General features: G+C 35.2%; 1 protein-coding gene across 9 annotated transcripts in view; it reads right to left on the reverse strand.

The window, feature by feature from the left end:
• CDC42BPA (CDC42 binding protein kinase alpha) overlaps nt 1–15850 on the reverse strand; it is a 326424-nt gene that overhangs the window by 208269 nt on the left and 102305 nt on the right. For all 9 annotated transcript variants that reach the window (XM_029230868.1, XM_029230867.1, XM_029230860.1 and 6 more), the window contains 2 exons: nt 11848–11931; nt 2414–2509 (listed from right to left, as the gene is read on the reverse strand). In XM_029230868.1, coding sequence (XP_029086701.1) covers nt 2414–2509; nt 11848–11931 — 180 coding nt within the window. The remainder of the gene's footprint in view (nt 1–2413; nt 2510–11847; nt 11932–15850) is intronic.

A 15850-nucleotide genomic window follows, 5' to 3' on the forward strand; every position in this document is an offset into this window, starting at 1 on the left:
TGACACTGAAAAGTCTACTTTTCTTATTTTGACATGAGGCATATGCACTGTTAATTTTAAAAATAATGAAACGTCATGATATAGCACTTGAAATGCTATCAAGTTATAAATTGAAATGCTATCAAGTTATAACTGTCACTGCACTTTGTAGTCTGACTCAGTGCAAAGCAATGAGTGACACATATAGTGTGTTACCCTCTGTCACAGTGCCAGTCTCCATCACAACTAGTCAACTCTGCCACAAAGCAGCCATAGATAATACATAAATCCATGGGCATGGCTGTGTGTCAATAAAACTTTATGAACACTGAAATTTGAACTTTATATAATATTCACATGTCATAAAATATTCTTCTTTTGATTTTTTCCAACTACTTAAAAATGTAAAAACAACTCTTAGCTTGCAGGCTGTATGAAAATAGGTGGTGAGCCAGATTTGAGCTGCAGGCCAAAATTCGCCAAAATCTGATTTATAAGAACTACAAGACAGCCTCAGAAACACCAGACTTACATATCTAACCCATTAAATGGATCACATGACAATTCAAACCCAACATATATCAAATTAAACTAATCGTCTTCCCACCTACTTTAAATTTTCTCTTCCTTCTATATTCCCCAACTCAATTCATCACCTACCAACCACTGAATCCCACAAGTCAGACACCAGAAAACTGGGAATCATTCTGACTCCTCTCTCCTCCACTGACACTCACTCAAACACAAGTCCTAATTATTTTACTTCTTAAATAGTACCTGAAACCATCCCCTCCCACTGTCACCTTCATTCAATCCCTCATTATCTGTCACCTGAATATTGTCTCCTAACTAGTCTCTCTAGTTTTGCCCCCTGAAATCCATCCCTAACACTTCTGCTAGGATGTTCTATACAAAATATAAAACTGATTATCACGCTATCCTTAAAACCCTCCTGGAAATTAGAATAAAATTCGAACTCTTCTGCATGGCCTACACTCTGGAAGCCTCATTTTATACCTCTCTCCCCTCCTTATCATAATCACACTAGCCTTCCTCTCATCCCTCAAACAACCTCAGTCCTTTCCTGCCACAAACCCTTCCACAGTCCTAAAACAGCAGCTTCCAAACTTGCTCTGTGAAAGAACCCTGAGAAAGCATGAAGGAAAGTGGAAGGAGGAAGCTAAGAGATCAGTCAGGGCAGTTGCATTTCTATACGTTTCATTGTATAGGCTTTCAGATATAATGTCATTTTACAAAACACACACACTAGAGTTCCATGATCAAAAAAATATTTGTTTTTGAAACTCATGACTGTAAAAGTCTAATTTCCTTACCATAACGTATAAGGTGCTATATTATGTGACTCTTTCATCTCTCCTCCCTCATCCCCAAGCCTCTTTTTCTATCCTTCATCAAGAGGAACATAACAGGTGGCTTCAAATGTCCATGCTCACCAAGCAATCTCCGCCTCTTCTCCCTTCTTGGTTTAGCCAATGTACATTTGTCTTAGAACAGCCCTTATTGACTTCATACCTTTGAATAACTGTTATATTTTTCTTATATGAAACAATGTGAAAATATTATTTACTTGACTGTGAATTCCTTGTCTGGTTCCCCTCACAAGAATGTAAGAATAAGAAAAGAGGTCCTTTGTCTGTCTTATTCACTGGTGAGTCTCTAGAATCTAAAGAACAATGCCTAGCACACAGCACATGTCCAATAAATATCAAATTAATGAAAAATGTCTTATTAATTTTTATATCCCAGTACATAGTAGTAGTAGCTGGCACAAAGCAGGAACTCAACACATGTATGCTAAAAACTAAACCTTGAAATAAAAACTGGGGTCAGAAAATGAAGAGCTTTGAATAACAGGCCAAGGAGTTGTACACTCGACTGTGACAGATATCACCTATTTTCCTATTTACTTGTTCATCTCTTCAATCTTCAATTGGTAGTGCTTCTAACAGTTTGATTTTCCTCCAAGCTCTGTCCCAACTTCTTTTGTCAAGTGGTTCATGATGTTAATATAAAATTAGACACAGTCTAGATTTTAAATATGGCTCTACTTAAAGTAAACAAATGACAACTTTGAAAAATATGTAAAATTCTAAATAGTAATAGAATACTACAAATAAGATATCTTGAGAAAATAATGGAAAAAAATCCTGACCACCTTTTATAGAATGTAAATCTGTTTGGATTTAGTTTTGACGTGTTTATTAAAAAACATAAAAAATTCCAACGGAAAGGTATTGAATTACCTAGGGAAAGAAATCACATATCAAAATAAACAACTTATACTCTGAAATTCAGTGGTTTTCTAAATAACATTTACATTTAAATAATGCTTAAGAGAAAATAATGCTAAATTCTAAATTCTGCCAATAAAAAATTAATAAGGATATAGAAACATATAAAAAGTGATTCTTACTAAGTTATTGTCATCTTGGAAAGCATAATGCAAAGTTGTAATCCATTTATTGTCTCCATTCACTAACACATCCCTTTCTTCACGAAAACATGCTGTCTGAAAAGGAAAAAAACATTTTTTTAGATAAAGAATACTTCATGTAAAACTAGGAAATATATTATGCAAACAATTGCTTAAAATATTTATTACACTTTCTGTTCTGAAAAGGGAATACATCTAATATTATATGACTTTCCAATAAGTCAAGTTTCAAAGACCCCTCAGAAATTGAACTGGAACAGTACACTTACAAGTATTTTATATTTAAAAATACTGTTGTAGTTCAAAAAAATCAGAAAAATACACAGAATTATTTAACAACCATGGTCCAATCTACCATCTAGATAATATAAATGTCAACATTTTGTCACATTTACTTCTGATCATTTTGTTATTAAGAAAATATGATACAAGTTGTAGCCTTCCTATTCCTAGAGCATTCCTGTCCCTTCTCCCTCTGAGAAAATGAATAATCTGAAGTTAGTATATATTCTTCCCATCACATGCTTTATTATACATGTATGTGTCCAAAAACAATAGAATTGTTTTGTGTTTTGAAAACTTCCATGAATAGTGTAATTTCATCTATCCCTTTGCATAGATGGCTGTTTACCTTTTAATTGCTGTGGTATTCCATTGTATGAATACGGCAGAATTTATTTATGTAACCCCCCAATCACGAAGATCACCCAATTTTGTGTTATTTCAATGCTGCCAATGAATATATTTGTACAAATGTACAGTAAGTCCCCTACATACGAACCTTCAAATTGTGAACTTTCAAAGATGCGAACATGTGTTCGCATGTCCAGTCACGTAAGTTAGCTCACCTGTCTGGCATACGTTGCCATATGCATGCATCCTCTACAGGTGGCTGTGCTTTTGTGTATATTTTACTGTACAGCACTGTATAGAGTACAGTAGTACAGTATCTTTATTTCAAGCCCAGGATGTCTGGAAGCAAGTGTAAAAGCAGCGGTGATGGAGCTGGTACAGTACTAACGAGACATCACTGGATCGTTTTTTCAAGGGGGTAGATAGAATTGAATCCAGCAAGGAACTAAAACCTGTGCCATCAACGTCAGGCGTGAGTGAAATTGCAGCTCGCCCTCCGTCTCCTATTGCTGACGATCCTTCAGCTCTACCATCTCCCACCTCCCCTCCCTCCTCCAGTCAGTAGCTCTCCTTGCCTGTTCACTCGATGCCAGCCCCTGTATGCCAGCTGTTGTGCTGGACTACTGTACTTTTCAAGGTACTGGACTGTGAGATTAAAAATGTTTTATTTTTTGTTTGTTTTTTATGTATTATTTGTGTGAAAAGTACTATAAACGTATTACAGTACAGTACTATATAGCCGACTGTGTTAGATGGACACCTAGGCTAACTTTGCTGGACCTACAAACAAGTTGGACTTACAAACGTGCTCTCGGGAACGGAACTCGTTCATTGTAGGGGACTTGCAAGAGTTTCCTAGAGTATACACTTGGAAACAGAAATACTAGTTTTAAGCGTTTTCAACTTTACCAGATTCAGCCAATTTTCTTTCCTAAGTGGTATGCCAGTTGCTACCCTCACCCTAGTGTATGAAATCTCCCATTTTCCCCACATCCTCAACTGCACTTGGCATTGTTAAACTTTTAAGTGCATGTCAATATGATGGGTGTGAAATAATATCTCATCATTCTTTTAATTAACATATTCCTAATTACAGGTGCAAATAAATAATTTTTTTGTTGCACTCGCTTTTTAATCAATTTTTATTGGAGTATATTGCTTTACAATGTTGTGTTAGTTTCTACTGTACAGCAAAGTGAATCAGCTATACGTATACATATATCCCCTCTTTTTTGGATTTCCTTCCCATTTAGGTCACCACAGAGCATCGAGTAGAGTTCCCTGTAAATAAATAATTTTACATATGCTTATTGGACATCTGAGTTTTCTCTTTGAAAAACTCCCTTTGCCCATTTTCCCTAATGAATTGTCTTTTTCTTACTGATTTATAAAAGTTTTAATTTATTCTGAGGATATATTTCCACTATTATAAAGATATATCCTGGAGAACCTTAGAAATGTGTGGCTAAAAATAAAAAATAACTTTATATGATACTTTATAATTCTATAATATATCTTTAAATTTTTAATTAAAAAGCTGCTATGCCAAAAAGAACTGAAAGGTAAAGTAGAAATTAAAAGTCTCCCTGAGTCACGCCCTGATAGTTTCACTGTCCACCTGTTATGTCCAGAGGTTACTACCAATATCTCAGTTGAATTTCTTCTCAGAAAATTTCTGTATACACATAAGCATATAATCACACACGCACACACACACACACACACACACACAAACTATATTCATATGGCATCCCATCTCCCTTATCTTTTCTTCCTTTACACAGATGAGATCACAGTGCTCTGTAAGTCATTTTTTTCAAGTAACAATATATCTGAACAGCTTTCCACACCAGTACGTAGAGACCTAATTTTTCTTAATGGCTGTACTACATTCCATACACACTGAAAACCCATCATACAGTATTCTACACATAGCAGGTGCCTAATAATTCCCCACAAGATAAAGTCAACAGCCATGATATATAAAACAATTAGCATTACTTAATTTACCCTAATTACCTTAATTTTTTCCACATATTTCCATAAATTTTATTTGATGCAATAGAATTTCCAAAGCCATTTATTAAAGAGCATCACCAAGAAAAATTTTCAAAAGAAATAAAGCTTAAACCAAATGAATGGGCAGTTTTACCTGTCAATTCAATTATTAAAATCTACAATATTATGCTTTCGTTCACTTTACGGGGAAAATAGAATCACTTGACATACAACTAAGTTCTGTTTTAGACTTTAACTGACCTGAAATTATGGTTTGCTGCTAACATTTTAGAGAGGTGGTGAAGTCTGTCAAGCCTAGGAGACTCCTTTCTCCTGGCTTCATCTTACCAGGACAGCTAACTGAAATTTTAAAGACATTTCCAGCTAGAATCTGGAAATGTGACTGACTGATGACTCCAAACTAAATAAAGCTCCAAAGACTACCTGTCAACAGAACAGATTAAATTTAGTAGGTTCTAATCTATTCTAAACTATGTAGTGAAAAAATAAATTAATTTTTAAAAACATAAAATATAAACTATTTCTAATATAAAATTTTAAACATATACAAGAGAAAGCAGTAAAATAATCCCCTGCCCCCAATGTACCCATCAACCAATTTCAACAATTATTTTATTGTTCAATTTTATTTCATCTACACTCTCACCCACTTACCACCACCCTTCCTCCACGCACATACATGTGAACACTCACACATACGTATATACACAGAGGATTTTTTTGACACAAGTCTCAGACATATGATTTTACCCATACATACTTAGGTATTATAGACTATTCCTATTAATGCCTCAGATACTTAGTTTAGATGTGAAGCACAGTCTCCTTTTTTGATTCAGTATATCACACTGTCCTCAGTTGGTTGTCACAGCTGAGGAGGGGTGAGGGGTAATGCTACCAGCATCTAGTGGGAAGAGGCCAGGGATGCTGCTCCACATCCTACAATGCATAGGACAGCCCCCAAATGGAATTATCTGGTCTCAAACGTCATAAGTGCCACTGCTGAAAAACCCTGTTCTAGATCAATATTAACCCAACCATGATGCATGTATACCAAGGATTCAATATAAAGACATTTAATAATGTCCATTTCAATTACATTTTTGAAAAAACTAAGTAAGATTTTTTAAAAATCCTCCCTTAAAAAAAAGAATATTTGGGTCTCTAAGAATGCGATCATCACAAAGGAGAGGTTACTGGAGACCATATAGCTTCTTCAGATTCTGTCACTCGGTTTCTATTCAACCAAACATTCTGCTTGCACAGTGATGGTTTTGAGTGTTGTGCAGTTTTACATTGTTAATATTCAGTTACATACTGTTTAAATTTTATCCTTAATGGGTTATTGGTTAAAAAGAAAGAAGAAAAGGAATGCCTATGCTGAAACAGAAGTTACTACAGACCATATATAAATGATAATAATTCTGCAAAACTGTCACATGATTCTCTTCCCTAGACCCATAGGTGCATTCATCAGATCATTATTCTTATACATAATATCCAAATTGCCCAAATACTTGGAAATTACATGTTAAAATGAGAAAATCCATTCATGATATATCTACTTTGGCTTCTAATTTATAAGTAATAAAGACTTATCTCACCCATGAAGTATTACCACAGAAGAAGACTTTCAAATAATAATTGAATCATTCTCTCTAAGCTAATATTTGAGGGGAAAAAAGTCAAGTTTTTTTTTATTTTAAAAAAATAGATAAACAGGTGGAATTTTAAATCACAAAATGCAAGAACTTCAAATATCAGCTCTTACACACCAAAGCATCAATTTACTTTTAGATCTCCATATGAATATGTATTTGGTGACCAAATGAAACATGAGATACATCACATAAATCATTTGATAACATCCACGGTTGGCAAATGTGTGAGAAAACAGACATGTTTAAATACTATGAGTGCAAAGATATACTGATCCAACTTTTTTTAGAAGACAATTTGGCAATAGCTATCGAAGTTTAAAGGTATACCTGTCCCACACAACCCAGGAATTCCACTACTGAGGAGTTTAATCTGGGGAGTGGATAAACTCTAGAGTCAGCAGGACGTGAAAATCCCTTAGCGTAAAAGCTATACTTAAAATCCCTTCAACCTCAGCATACACAACCTGGAGTACCTCAGGGCAGCCAACAGCAACATCTCTGATTAACAGTATTTCACAGCCCTTTCTATTTCTGTTACATTGCATATACTTCTTAGGTGGTGTGACTAGTTCTGATGCACTATTTTCTCTCTTGTTTTGAAATTTCTCTTTGCTAAACACACATAGTTAGATTTGGTGAAATAACCAAATAAAAACAGCAAAAAGGTGGAAATAATCTAAATGCCCATCAATGTTTAAAAAAAAAATCATCATACTAAACAATATATCCATTCAGTATAATGAAATTATTAAAAAGAATCAAGCAGGGCTTCCCTGGTGGTGCAGTGGTTAAGAATCCGCCTGCCAATGCAGGCGACACGGGTTCGAGCCCTGGTCCGGGAAGATCCCACATGCCGCGGAGCAACTATGCCCGTGCGCCACAACTACTGAGCCTGCGCTCTAGAGCCCACGAGCCACAACTACTGAAGCCCGCATGCCTAGAGCCCATGCTCCACAACAAGAGAAGCCACTGCAATGAGAAGCCTGCACACTGCAACGAAGAGTAACCCTTTCTCACCACAACCAGAGAAATGTCCGCACGCAGCAACAAGAACACAACGCAGCCAAAAATAAAATAAAAAATAAATAAATACTGTATTTAAAAAAAGAGGGCTTCCCTGGTGGCGCAGTGGTTGAGAGTCCGCCTGCCGATGCAGGGGACATGGGTTTGTGCCCCAGTCCGGGAAGATCCCACATGCCATGGAGCGGCTGGGCCTGTGAGCCATGGCCGCTGAGCCTGCACCTCCGGAGCCTGTGCTCCGCAATGGAAGAGGCCACAACAGTGAGAGGCCCGCGTACCGCAAAAAAAAAAAAAAAGAATTAGGTAAAATTATAAATATGGAAAAATCCAATATATATTATTAAGTGATAAAAGCACTGTGAAAAAATCAGTCTTTTAATATGATTCCAGTATAGTAAAATTTTCTATTAAGGATAAATAAATCATCTTAATAATGATTTACTTTGAACAGAAAGACTGGACATCTGAGGGAGGGAAAAAAAAGCTTTCATTTTTTTACTTGTTATTTTCTAGAGTGCTTGCATTTTCTTTTTTTTTTACTATACGTAGCAGATCAGGAAGTAGAGGCAGTTCCAATCTAATGACCTCAATTCATTACTACTATTAACTACTACAGCTACTACTACTACTCCTCCTGGCACATACATGTATAAAAATAATAAAACAGGGCTAACAACAGTAACAAAAATAGTAAGACAACAGGCATAAACCAGTACTATCACAGTTAAACTAAGATATATTATTCCTCCACTTATGGTATAGAGACAATTATCTTTATTTAACAAATAAGATAACTGAGCCTTGGAAAGGTTTGACTCTTGAGATGGAGAGCATTTCTGTAAACTATACTGCATCTTCCAACGAAATGAGTAAGACATCTCCTATATCAGTGAAATCAATAAGAGTTGAATAAATCTGAAGTGAAAGTAAAATTCACAGAATAGATTAGGAGAAGTTAACTTAAGGGATTGTTGACATACTAACAAAGTTGGTAAATGATGAATCTCTAGAGATATTAATCTTTGTAACTATAAGATTATTTACTAATTGTCTATCTGCCAGGTATAGAAAGAGACAAATTTCCTAGTATCTTCAAATAATCCATGTCCCACTAATTATATATCTGTTACATACCTTAAATAGAAATAAATATGACAAACAGGTTGGAGGTAAATCTCTGAATAGTGTTCTAAAGTATCAACAATACACAGATTTAAAAAGTAAGAAATTTTGCTGCTCATTTGTAATTCATTAAGCATCATTGGTAGGACCAGTTTTCCCAAATTAGATAAGTAATGATCAGAATGGGTTTCTTTTCAATGTTTTTTTAAAAAAGGATTTGACAATTCAAGTACAGAAATATAATTCCATCCTACTTTAAAATGAATTCCTCTTTAAGAGTTTCAATGTAGAATTTCTTCCTAAAAAATGAAAGTTTCAAATAGTTTGAGGCAAGTTCCTTTCAAATACTGAACCAGCCTTGTATTCCTCAAATAAACCCCACTTGGTCATGGTGTATGATTTGCTTTATATATTGCTGAACTCTATTTGCTAATATTTTCTTAAGGATATTTGCATCTATGTTCATGAGGCATATTGATCTTTAACTTTCTTTGTATGGTCCTTATCTGATTATTCCATCAGAATAATACTGACCTCACGGAATGAGTGACATTCCTTGGGTCCCAAGGCCCCTAGTTTTTCCACATTCTCTCTGCCTTTCAGAGTCTTTGTATATCTGTTTTATATGTAACATCCATGGTCTTTAGCTGTACTTAATGGGAAAGATAGGAAGAAGCACATCTATTCCATCTTGCCCCAGAAACAGAACATATTAATGATTTTTAATTCAACAAAATAATATTTAATTTTTAATTATTCCTGTTTTATCTTCAATTTTGCCACTTCCTCCAGTGAGTAATGAAAGTTAAACCAGTTACTCTTTCTTTTCAAAATTCTTCCCCAACATATATACACTACCAAACGTAAAATAGATAGCTAGTGGGAAGCAGCTGCATAGCACAGGGAGATCAGCTCGGTGCTTTGTGACCATGTAGAAGGGTGGGATAAGGAGGGTGGGAGGGAGGGAGATGCAAGAGGAAAGAGATATGGGGACATATGTATATGTATAACTAATTCACTTTGTTATAAAGCAGAAACTAACACACCATTGTAAAGCAATTATACCCCAATAAAGATGTTAAAAAAAAAAAAAGATGTTAAAAAAAAATTTCTTCCCCAACATATCCAACATCATAAAAAGTAAGTACAAACTTTAATTAAATTTTTTAGAAGTTCTAACCCTGGAACACTAACCCACTACAATTATGAGTTCTGCGAAACAATTCGAACATAATTCTTTACTAATTTTTAATAATAAGACTTATTGCTCCAACTGCTGGCAATGCTGTCAGCCCCTCCAGGCTTTGTCTCAGCCAGCGAAAGCCTACTAGTCCAAGGCCATGTCCTTCTGGAGGCAGCCCGTATCCAACGAGTAACTGAGGCAAGTGCATAAAGGTCAACCATTTGGCCCAAGGCAGGACAACTCTGAAGGACCATTTCTGCTCCACGGATCCCTGTTGGATCAACAGAGGCTGAAGGGGCAGCTTGACTTCTCCCTGACAAATCGTATTTCACCTCCTTTCCCGTCTGTCAATGTCAATTTCAAAGGCACCCCCTAATAAACAGACTGCATACTAAACTCAATCTCAGTGTTTATTACCTGGAAAATATGACCAGCGACAGTAAGGCAATTCAGTTTTAGGGAAATACAAAAGTAAATATTGAAGTTATTGAATATAACGGGCACTGGCACATATGTCAGAGAGTGACATAAAACTTTCCAGATACTCTTTTAAACACGATTTTATTACCTCTGTAATTACCTCTGGGAGGCAGAGAGGGGCTGGACTTGGGCAGGGTATAGTCAAAGAGTACCTTAGCTTTATCTGTAAAGTGCTATTATTTGTTTTACAAAGAATATATCTGTAATTTCATGTGTGCAGTTTTTTTCAGTAGGCAAATAGAAAAAAAAAGACTGAAAGCAAAACTTGCCCAAAATGTTATTAATTCTAAGTGATGGAATACAAGTGATTATTAGTTTCTTCTTTGTGTTTCATTATTTCTTCAAATTTTCTAAAAGAAAGAAATATTGAAGTATTTACTTTCACTACCACAGTATGTATCTATCATCATGGGAACCATTTTTGCTTTTCCCTATGTATTTGCTGTTTTTCAGGTTGCTACAAGTACTGGTATATACAGAAAGATTTCTAAGGGCTAATTTCTCATTATCCTCTTATGAATCTTACTACCCTCTAGAGCTAACACTCAGCCTACTAAGCAGTTTAATCCTTCTGCAAGTTAAAATATTTCCACACCGGTAAGTTCTGCTTCCCTGAGGCCCCTGAATGCCCTACCTCACTGAGCAACTCACTATAACCCAGAGCAGCAGGAGACCTCCAGAACCACTTCCCAAATTTACGTGTAATGTCAGGTTTGACATACATATCGGCTATTAGATATTTTTAACATCATTCCAGTCAGTCTTTCCCTCAAATCTAGCACCAAGATTAAAATGCTGACAACTCTTGCAACAGCAGATTTTACTCCCATTTTTAATAATATGAAACAAAACATAAATTTAACTGCATAGTCAGCAATAAACAGAATTCTTGCAGGCCATATTCAAAATTCCTGCTGAATTTGCTTACAGCAGAATACAGATAAATAATATAAACAAGTTATATCAAATTGGGTATCAATCACTACAAAATTTCTTCCTATAAAAGAAACTGGTTTCCACACATCCTTTTAACATAAGTGTCTAAGCCTGACACTCAAAGGGTTTCCATTTGGTTTTCAGATAATATTAAAATAGCGTCACAAATGTAACATTCATCATAACTATAACATAATTGTGAATTACTGAATTTGTCTCTTAGGCTTTAAAAAATAATGCCATCGTAGATAAAAGGTTACTAAATGATACTTAAAGACCTATGGGCTCTCAATAATTTTATTTTTCTCTAAAAATATTTCTAAAATATTATTTAAATATTCCAATAATTAGAATCTTACCTCAGCTCTTTTCAGCATTTCCCATTTATTCAATATTTTCATGGCAAATACTTTATCTGCATTTTTTAGTTTCACTACAGCAACCTAGGAAAGGAAATACAACTTTTAAAATGTGACAAATAATACTTTTTTCAGTCATCCATTTTCCTTTTTCCTCTCTGTAAAAAAAAATAAATACCAAAATTATCAGATTTCCATGCAGTTCAAATTCTAAGATCCTAAATCAAATAATATTGTCAGTTGAAAAAGTTACATTAGTGAACATGTGCCAAACAAACAACTGTGTTTTTGAACATGGTGTCGGTTGGTGATCGTATATTATATTCTCGTTTTCAAGTTTTCTGCTCTGGAATTTAAACTCAATATCTACTATCACTAAGAAATTGACCAAAATGTACCAAATGAAACAACTAGAGCTTAAACACTGCATGCCAAATTCCAACACGATGCTACAGGGAAAGCCAGCTGCCAAAACAAACATGTTTCACGGGGATCAAACAGTATGCCATAAACTGACACGCCACATATTCTTACACACTATACCACAACCCCCAACGTGCGCGCACGCACACACACACACACACAACCTAAAGATCGATTAAGGCTAACATCTCTACAAATTACAGACGTCACACATACCTTTCCGACACAAAAAGGAACAGATATTTCTGTATTTTGTATTTTAGTTATGGATTAAAAGACTTACAAATAAGTAATCCCCTATTTTCACTCTCAACAAACTGATTACATTTCTGTTTCTACTTCTCTCCCTCAGTTTGACTAGATAATCTCAAAGGGCCCTTGCAGCTCACTTGGGATGCTATAGAGCAGAGACTGAACTACATTAAGAGGAGACAAAGGCTGTTTCCAGCCTTTACTGGGGGCGGGTGGAGTAGGGGGAAGACAAATACTACTCTGATGTGCAGAAGGAGAAAACAAACTATATACAACATATCTTCAAACAGTTCAAAAGGATAGTTCTAAGCATAGAGAATAGGTTTAAACTCAAGTCCAAAATTTTTTAAATCTTAATAGCAAATGTACATATCAGGGGCATTTAATAAATTTATTTTTGGATCATTGTGCAATAACAATAATATGACTATATAATTAAAATCAGTGTATAATACTATAATATTATCTAAACTAGAATACATCTTGGTAATTGTCATAAATGGTTATACTAATGACTGTGATTACAGTTTCTCATCAATTAAAATGGTGGGAAGGAAGAAGAAATATCTCAAATTCATATGCAGTCACTTTAGTCTTTAGTCATATCTGGTCATATCTGCAGAAATGATGGATCAGTTGGTTCATGTTTAAAGAAAAGGGGCTGTACAAGATATAGAAACAACCTAAATACCCAATGAGAGATGAATGGATAAAGAAAATGGAATATTATTCAGCCATAAAAAAAGAAGGAAATCTTGCTTTTGTGACAACATGGGTGAACCTAGAGGATATTATGCTAAGTGAAAGAAGCCAGAAACAGAAGGACAAAAACTGTATGATCTCACTTCTATGGGAAATCTGAAAAAGGTGAACTCACAGAAACAGAAAATTCTATTTCTAGAATTCTAATTCTAGAAAGGTGGTGAAAGGGGCTGGGACTTGAAGGAGACGGGGAGATGTTGGTCAAAGGGTACAAATTTCCTGTTATAAGATGAGAGATGGGTAAGTTCTGGGGGACTAATGTACAGTATGGTGACTATAGTTAAGAGTATTGTATTATATACTTGTAAGTTGCTAGAAAAGTAGATCTAAATGTTCTCACCACAAAAAAGGCGGGGGGGGGGGAGTGCTGTGATAAGGAGCAAGGAAAAACTTGAAACATTTTTTCACTAGGATCTCTGAAAGTCTGCAAACGCAAGTGTCATTATTCTGTAGACCCAAATCATATGCTGCACAATTGGGAGCACAAACAGATGGAAGGATAGGAGCATAGAGCTAGACGTCCCTACATTTAAGACAGGGAAGAGATAAGGACGGCTATCACTTAAGCCCTCTCTTATGCTGATTTAGAGAAGAATGGCTGAAAGACTCCAACACTTAGATTTGCCCTTCTCAGGTCATGTGGTGTGAAAAGAACTCCTCCCAGCACTGTGTGATTCACGAATTTTCTATGCACATGAGTATATAAGTATCTGATGATAACCAGTATAGTAGTAGCAGTATTCACCAACACATATAGAGTGTGTTCTAAATGCCAGTTACTCTTCTAAGAGTTTTATGAAGGTCCACAATCCCTTACCTGCAATTCTAAAAGCCAAAGGGTTTTCAAAATTCATTTGGCAACATATACTGACATCAGGCTAAGCATAGTTTTGGGGGAGTTTTGTTTTCTTTTTAATCTCAGTATAAAGATAAACATGCTTCATTGCAGAAACACCAACGCATTTGCTTATGAGGTTCTGCTCAAAACCCCAATAGGACTGTTATATAAAATAGAGTATATGTATTAAATTATCTTTCTAAAATCCAAATACTATTGGAACCAAAACCACCTCTGGATTATAGAGCTGTGCAGTAGAAATAAGCTAGCACTTACTGAACACTCAAACCCTGAGCTAGCACTTATTGTGGCTGTGCAGGGTAGTGGTGATAGCGTGGACTCTACAGCCAGACTCGGGCTATACACAAGTATAAAATATTTAAAGCAGGGTCTGGCACTTAATAGGTGTTCAATAAGCAATAGCTATTATTATGTGTCAAGCATTGCACTAAGCACATTATAGCCCAATCTCTCAACTGTTGTTTACTCTATCACTAATATGTGGTAGACGTTAAACATCCTAATTTCTTCCATTTCTGTAACTAGGAAATAAGAAGCTTTGATCTCTTCAACTTCCAACTTTATAAATTTATACCCATGACACATACATCAACATAGAAATGTAGTTAGAAATATCCTCAAATGAACATATATATATACAAATAAAAACTAAGCCACGCGTGGTTTCCAACAGTAAAATATTGTAAATAACTAAAATATTCTGAAAGGTGAAAGTGACTGAACATATCACAAACAATAGAAAATTATTAATATTCTTGAAAATGTTGTTAAAGAATACTATTTAATAGGGAAAAGTTCACAATATATTGTTTAAAAGAAGTTTATTAAAATTTGTACACTAAAATTAATTTTTTTATATATAAAGTATATAGCTATACATTTCTATGCCATATTTATTCTGAGAAAGGCATCAAGACATTTTAAAAATCAGGTATTTCTAGGGGATATGATTTCTATTGCCCTTTCTACATTTTCTGGACAGAACATATAAAATTTGAAGCATGGGATGGGATAGTATAGAATACCATACCTTATCCTGATCATAAAATGACCACTAATTACTGAGGTATTTATAGTGTGGCTGATAATGGCCAAAACGAGACCCATACTACACATCTATGTGATAATCAGGAATGCCATGCTGCTGCAGGGTGAAAAACATTCTCAAAGCTATCTTACAACAGTTTCATGAGCTGCCTAAAAACTCTTCTGGAATGCAGTGGGATGTGGTGAAATAAAAATGTCAGTTCACACAGAACACAAACTTATGGTTACCAAAGGCAGAATGGGGTGAGGGAGGGACAAATTAGGAGTTTGGGATTAGCAGATGCAAACTACTATATATAAAATAAACAACAAGGTCCTACTGTATAGCACAGGGAACTACATTCAATATCCTGTAATAAACCATAATGGAAAAGAATATGAAAAATATGTGTCTGTATCACTTTGCTGTACACCAGAAACCAACACAACATTGTAAATCAGCTACACTTCAATTTTTTTAAAAGGCAGTTCAGAAAATACTCTTAAATTATCAAATTGATGACATGATGAGACAAGAATATGAAGTTGATGAAGTGATAAAATAAAACTGATCTTGCTTTTCTCCTTTAACACTACAGATCATTTTCACGTTCATTTCAGTAAAGAAGAAGAAGGAGGAGGAGAAGGGGGAGGGGGAGGAGGAGGAGAAGGGGGAGGGGG

The sequence above is a fragment of the Monodon monoceros genome, unplaced genomic scaffold (genome assembly GCF_005190385.1).
Source record: "Monodon monoceros isolate NGI ecotype Baffin Bay Population unplaced genomic scaffold, NGI_Narwhal_1 Super_Scaffold_18, whole genome shotgun sequence".
NCBI classification, from domain to species: Eukaryota; Metazoa; Chordata; class Mammalia; order Artiodactyla; family Monodontidae; genus Monodon; species Monodon monoceros.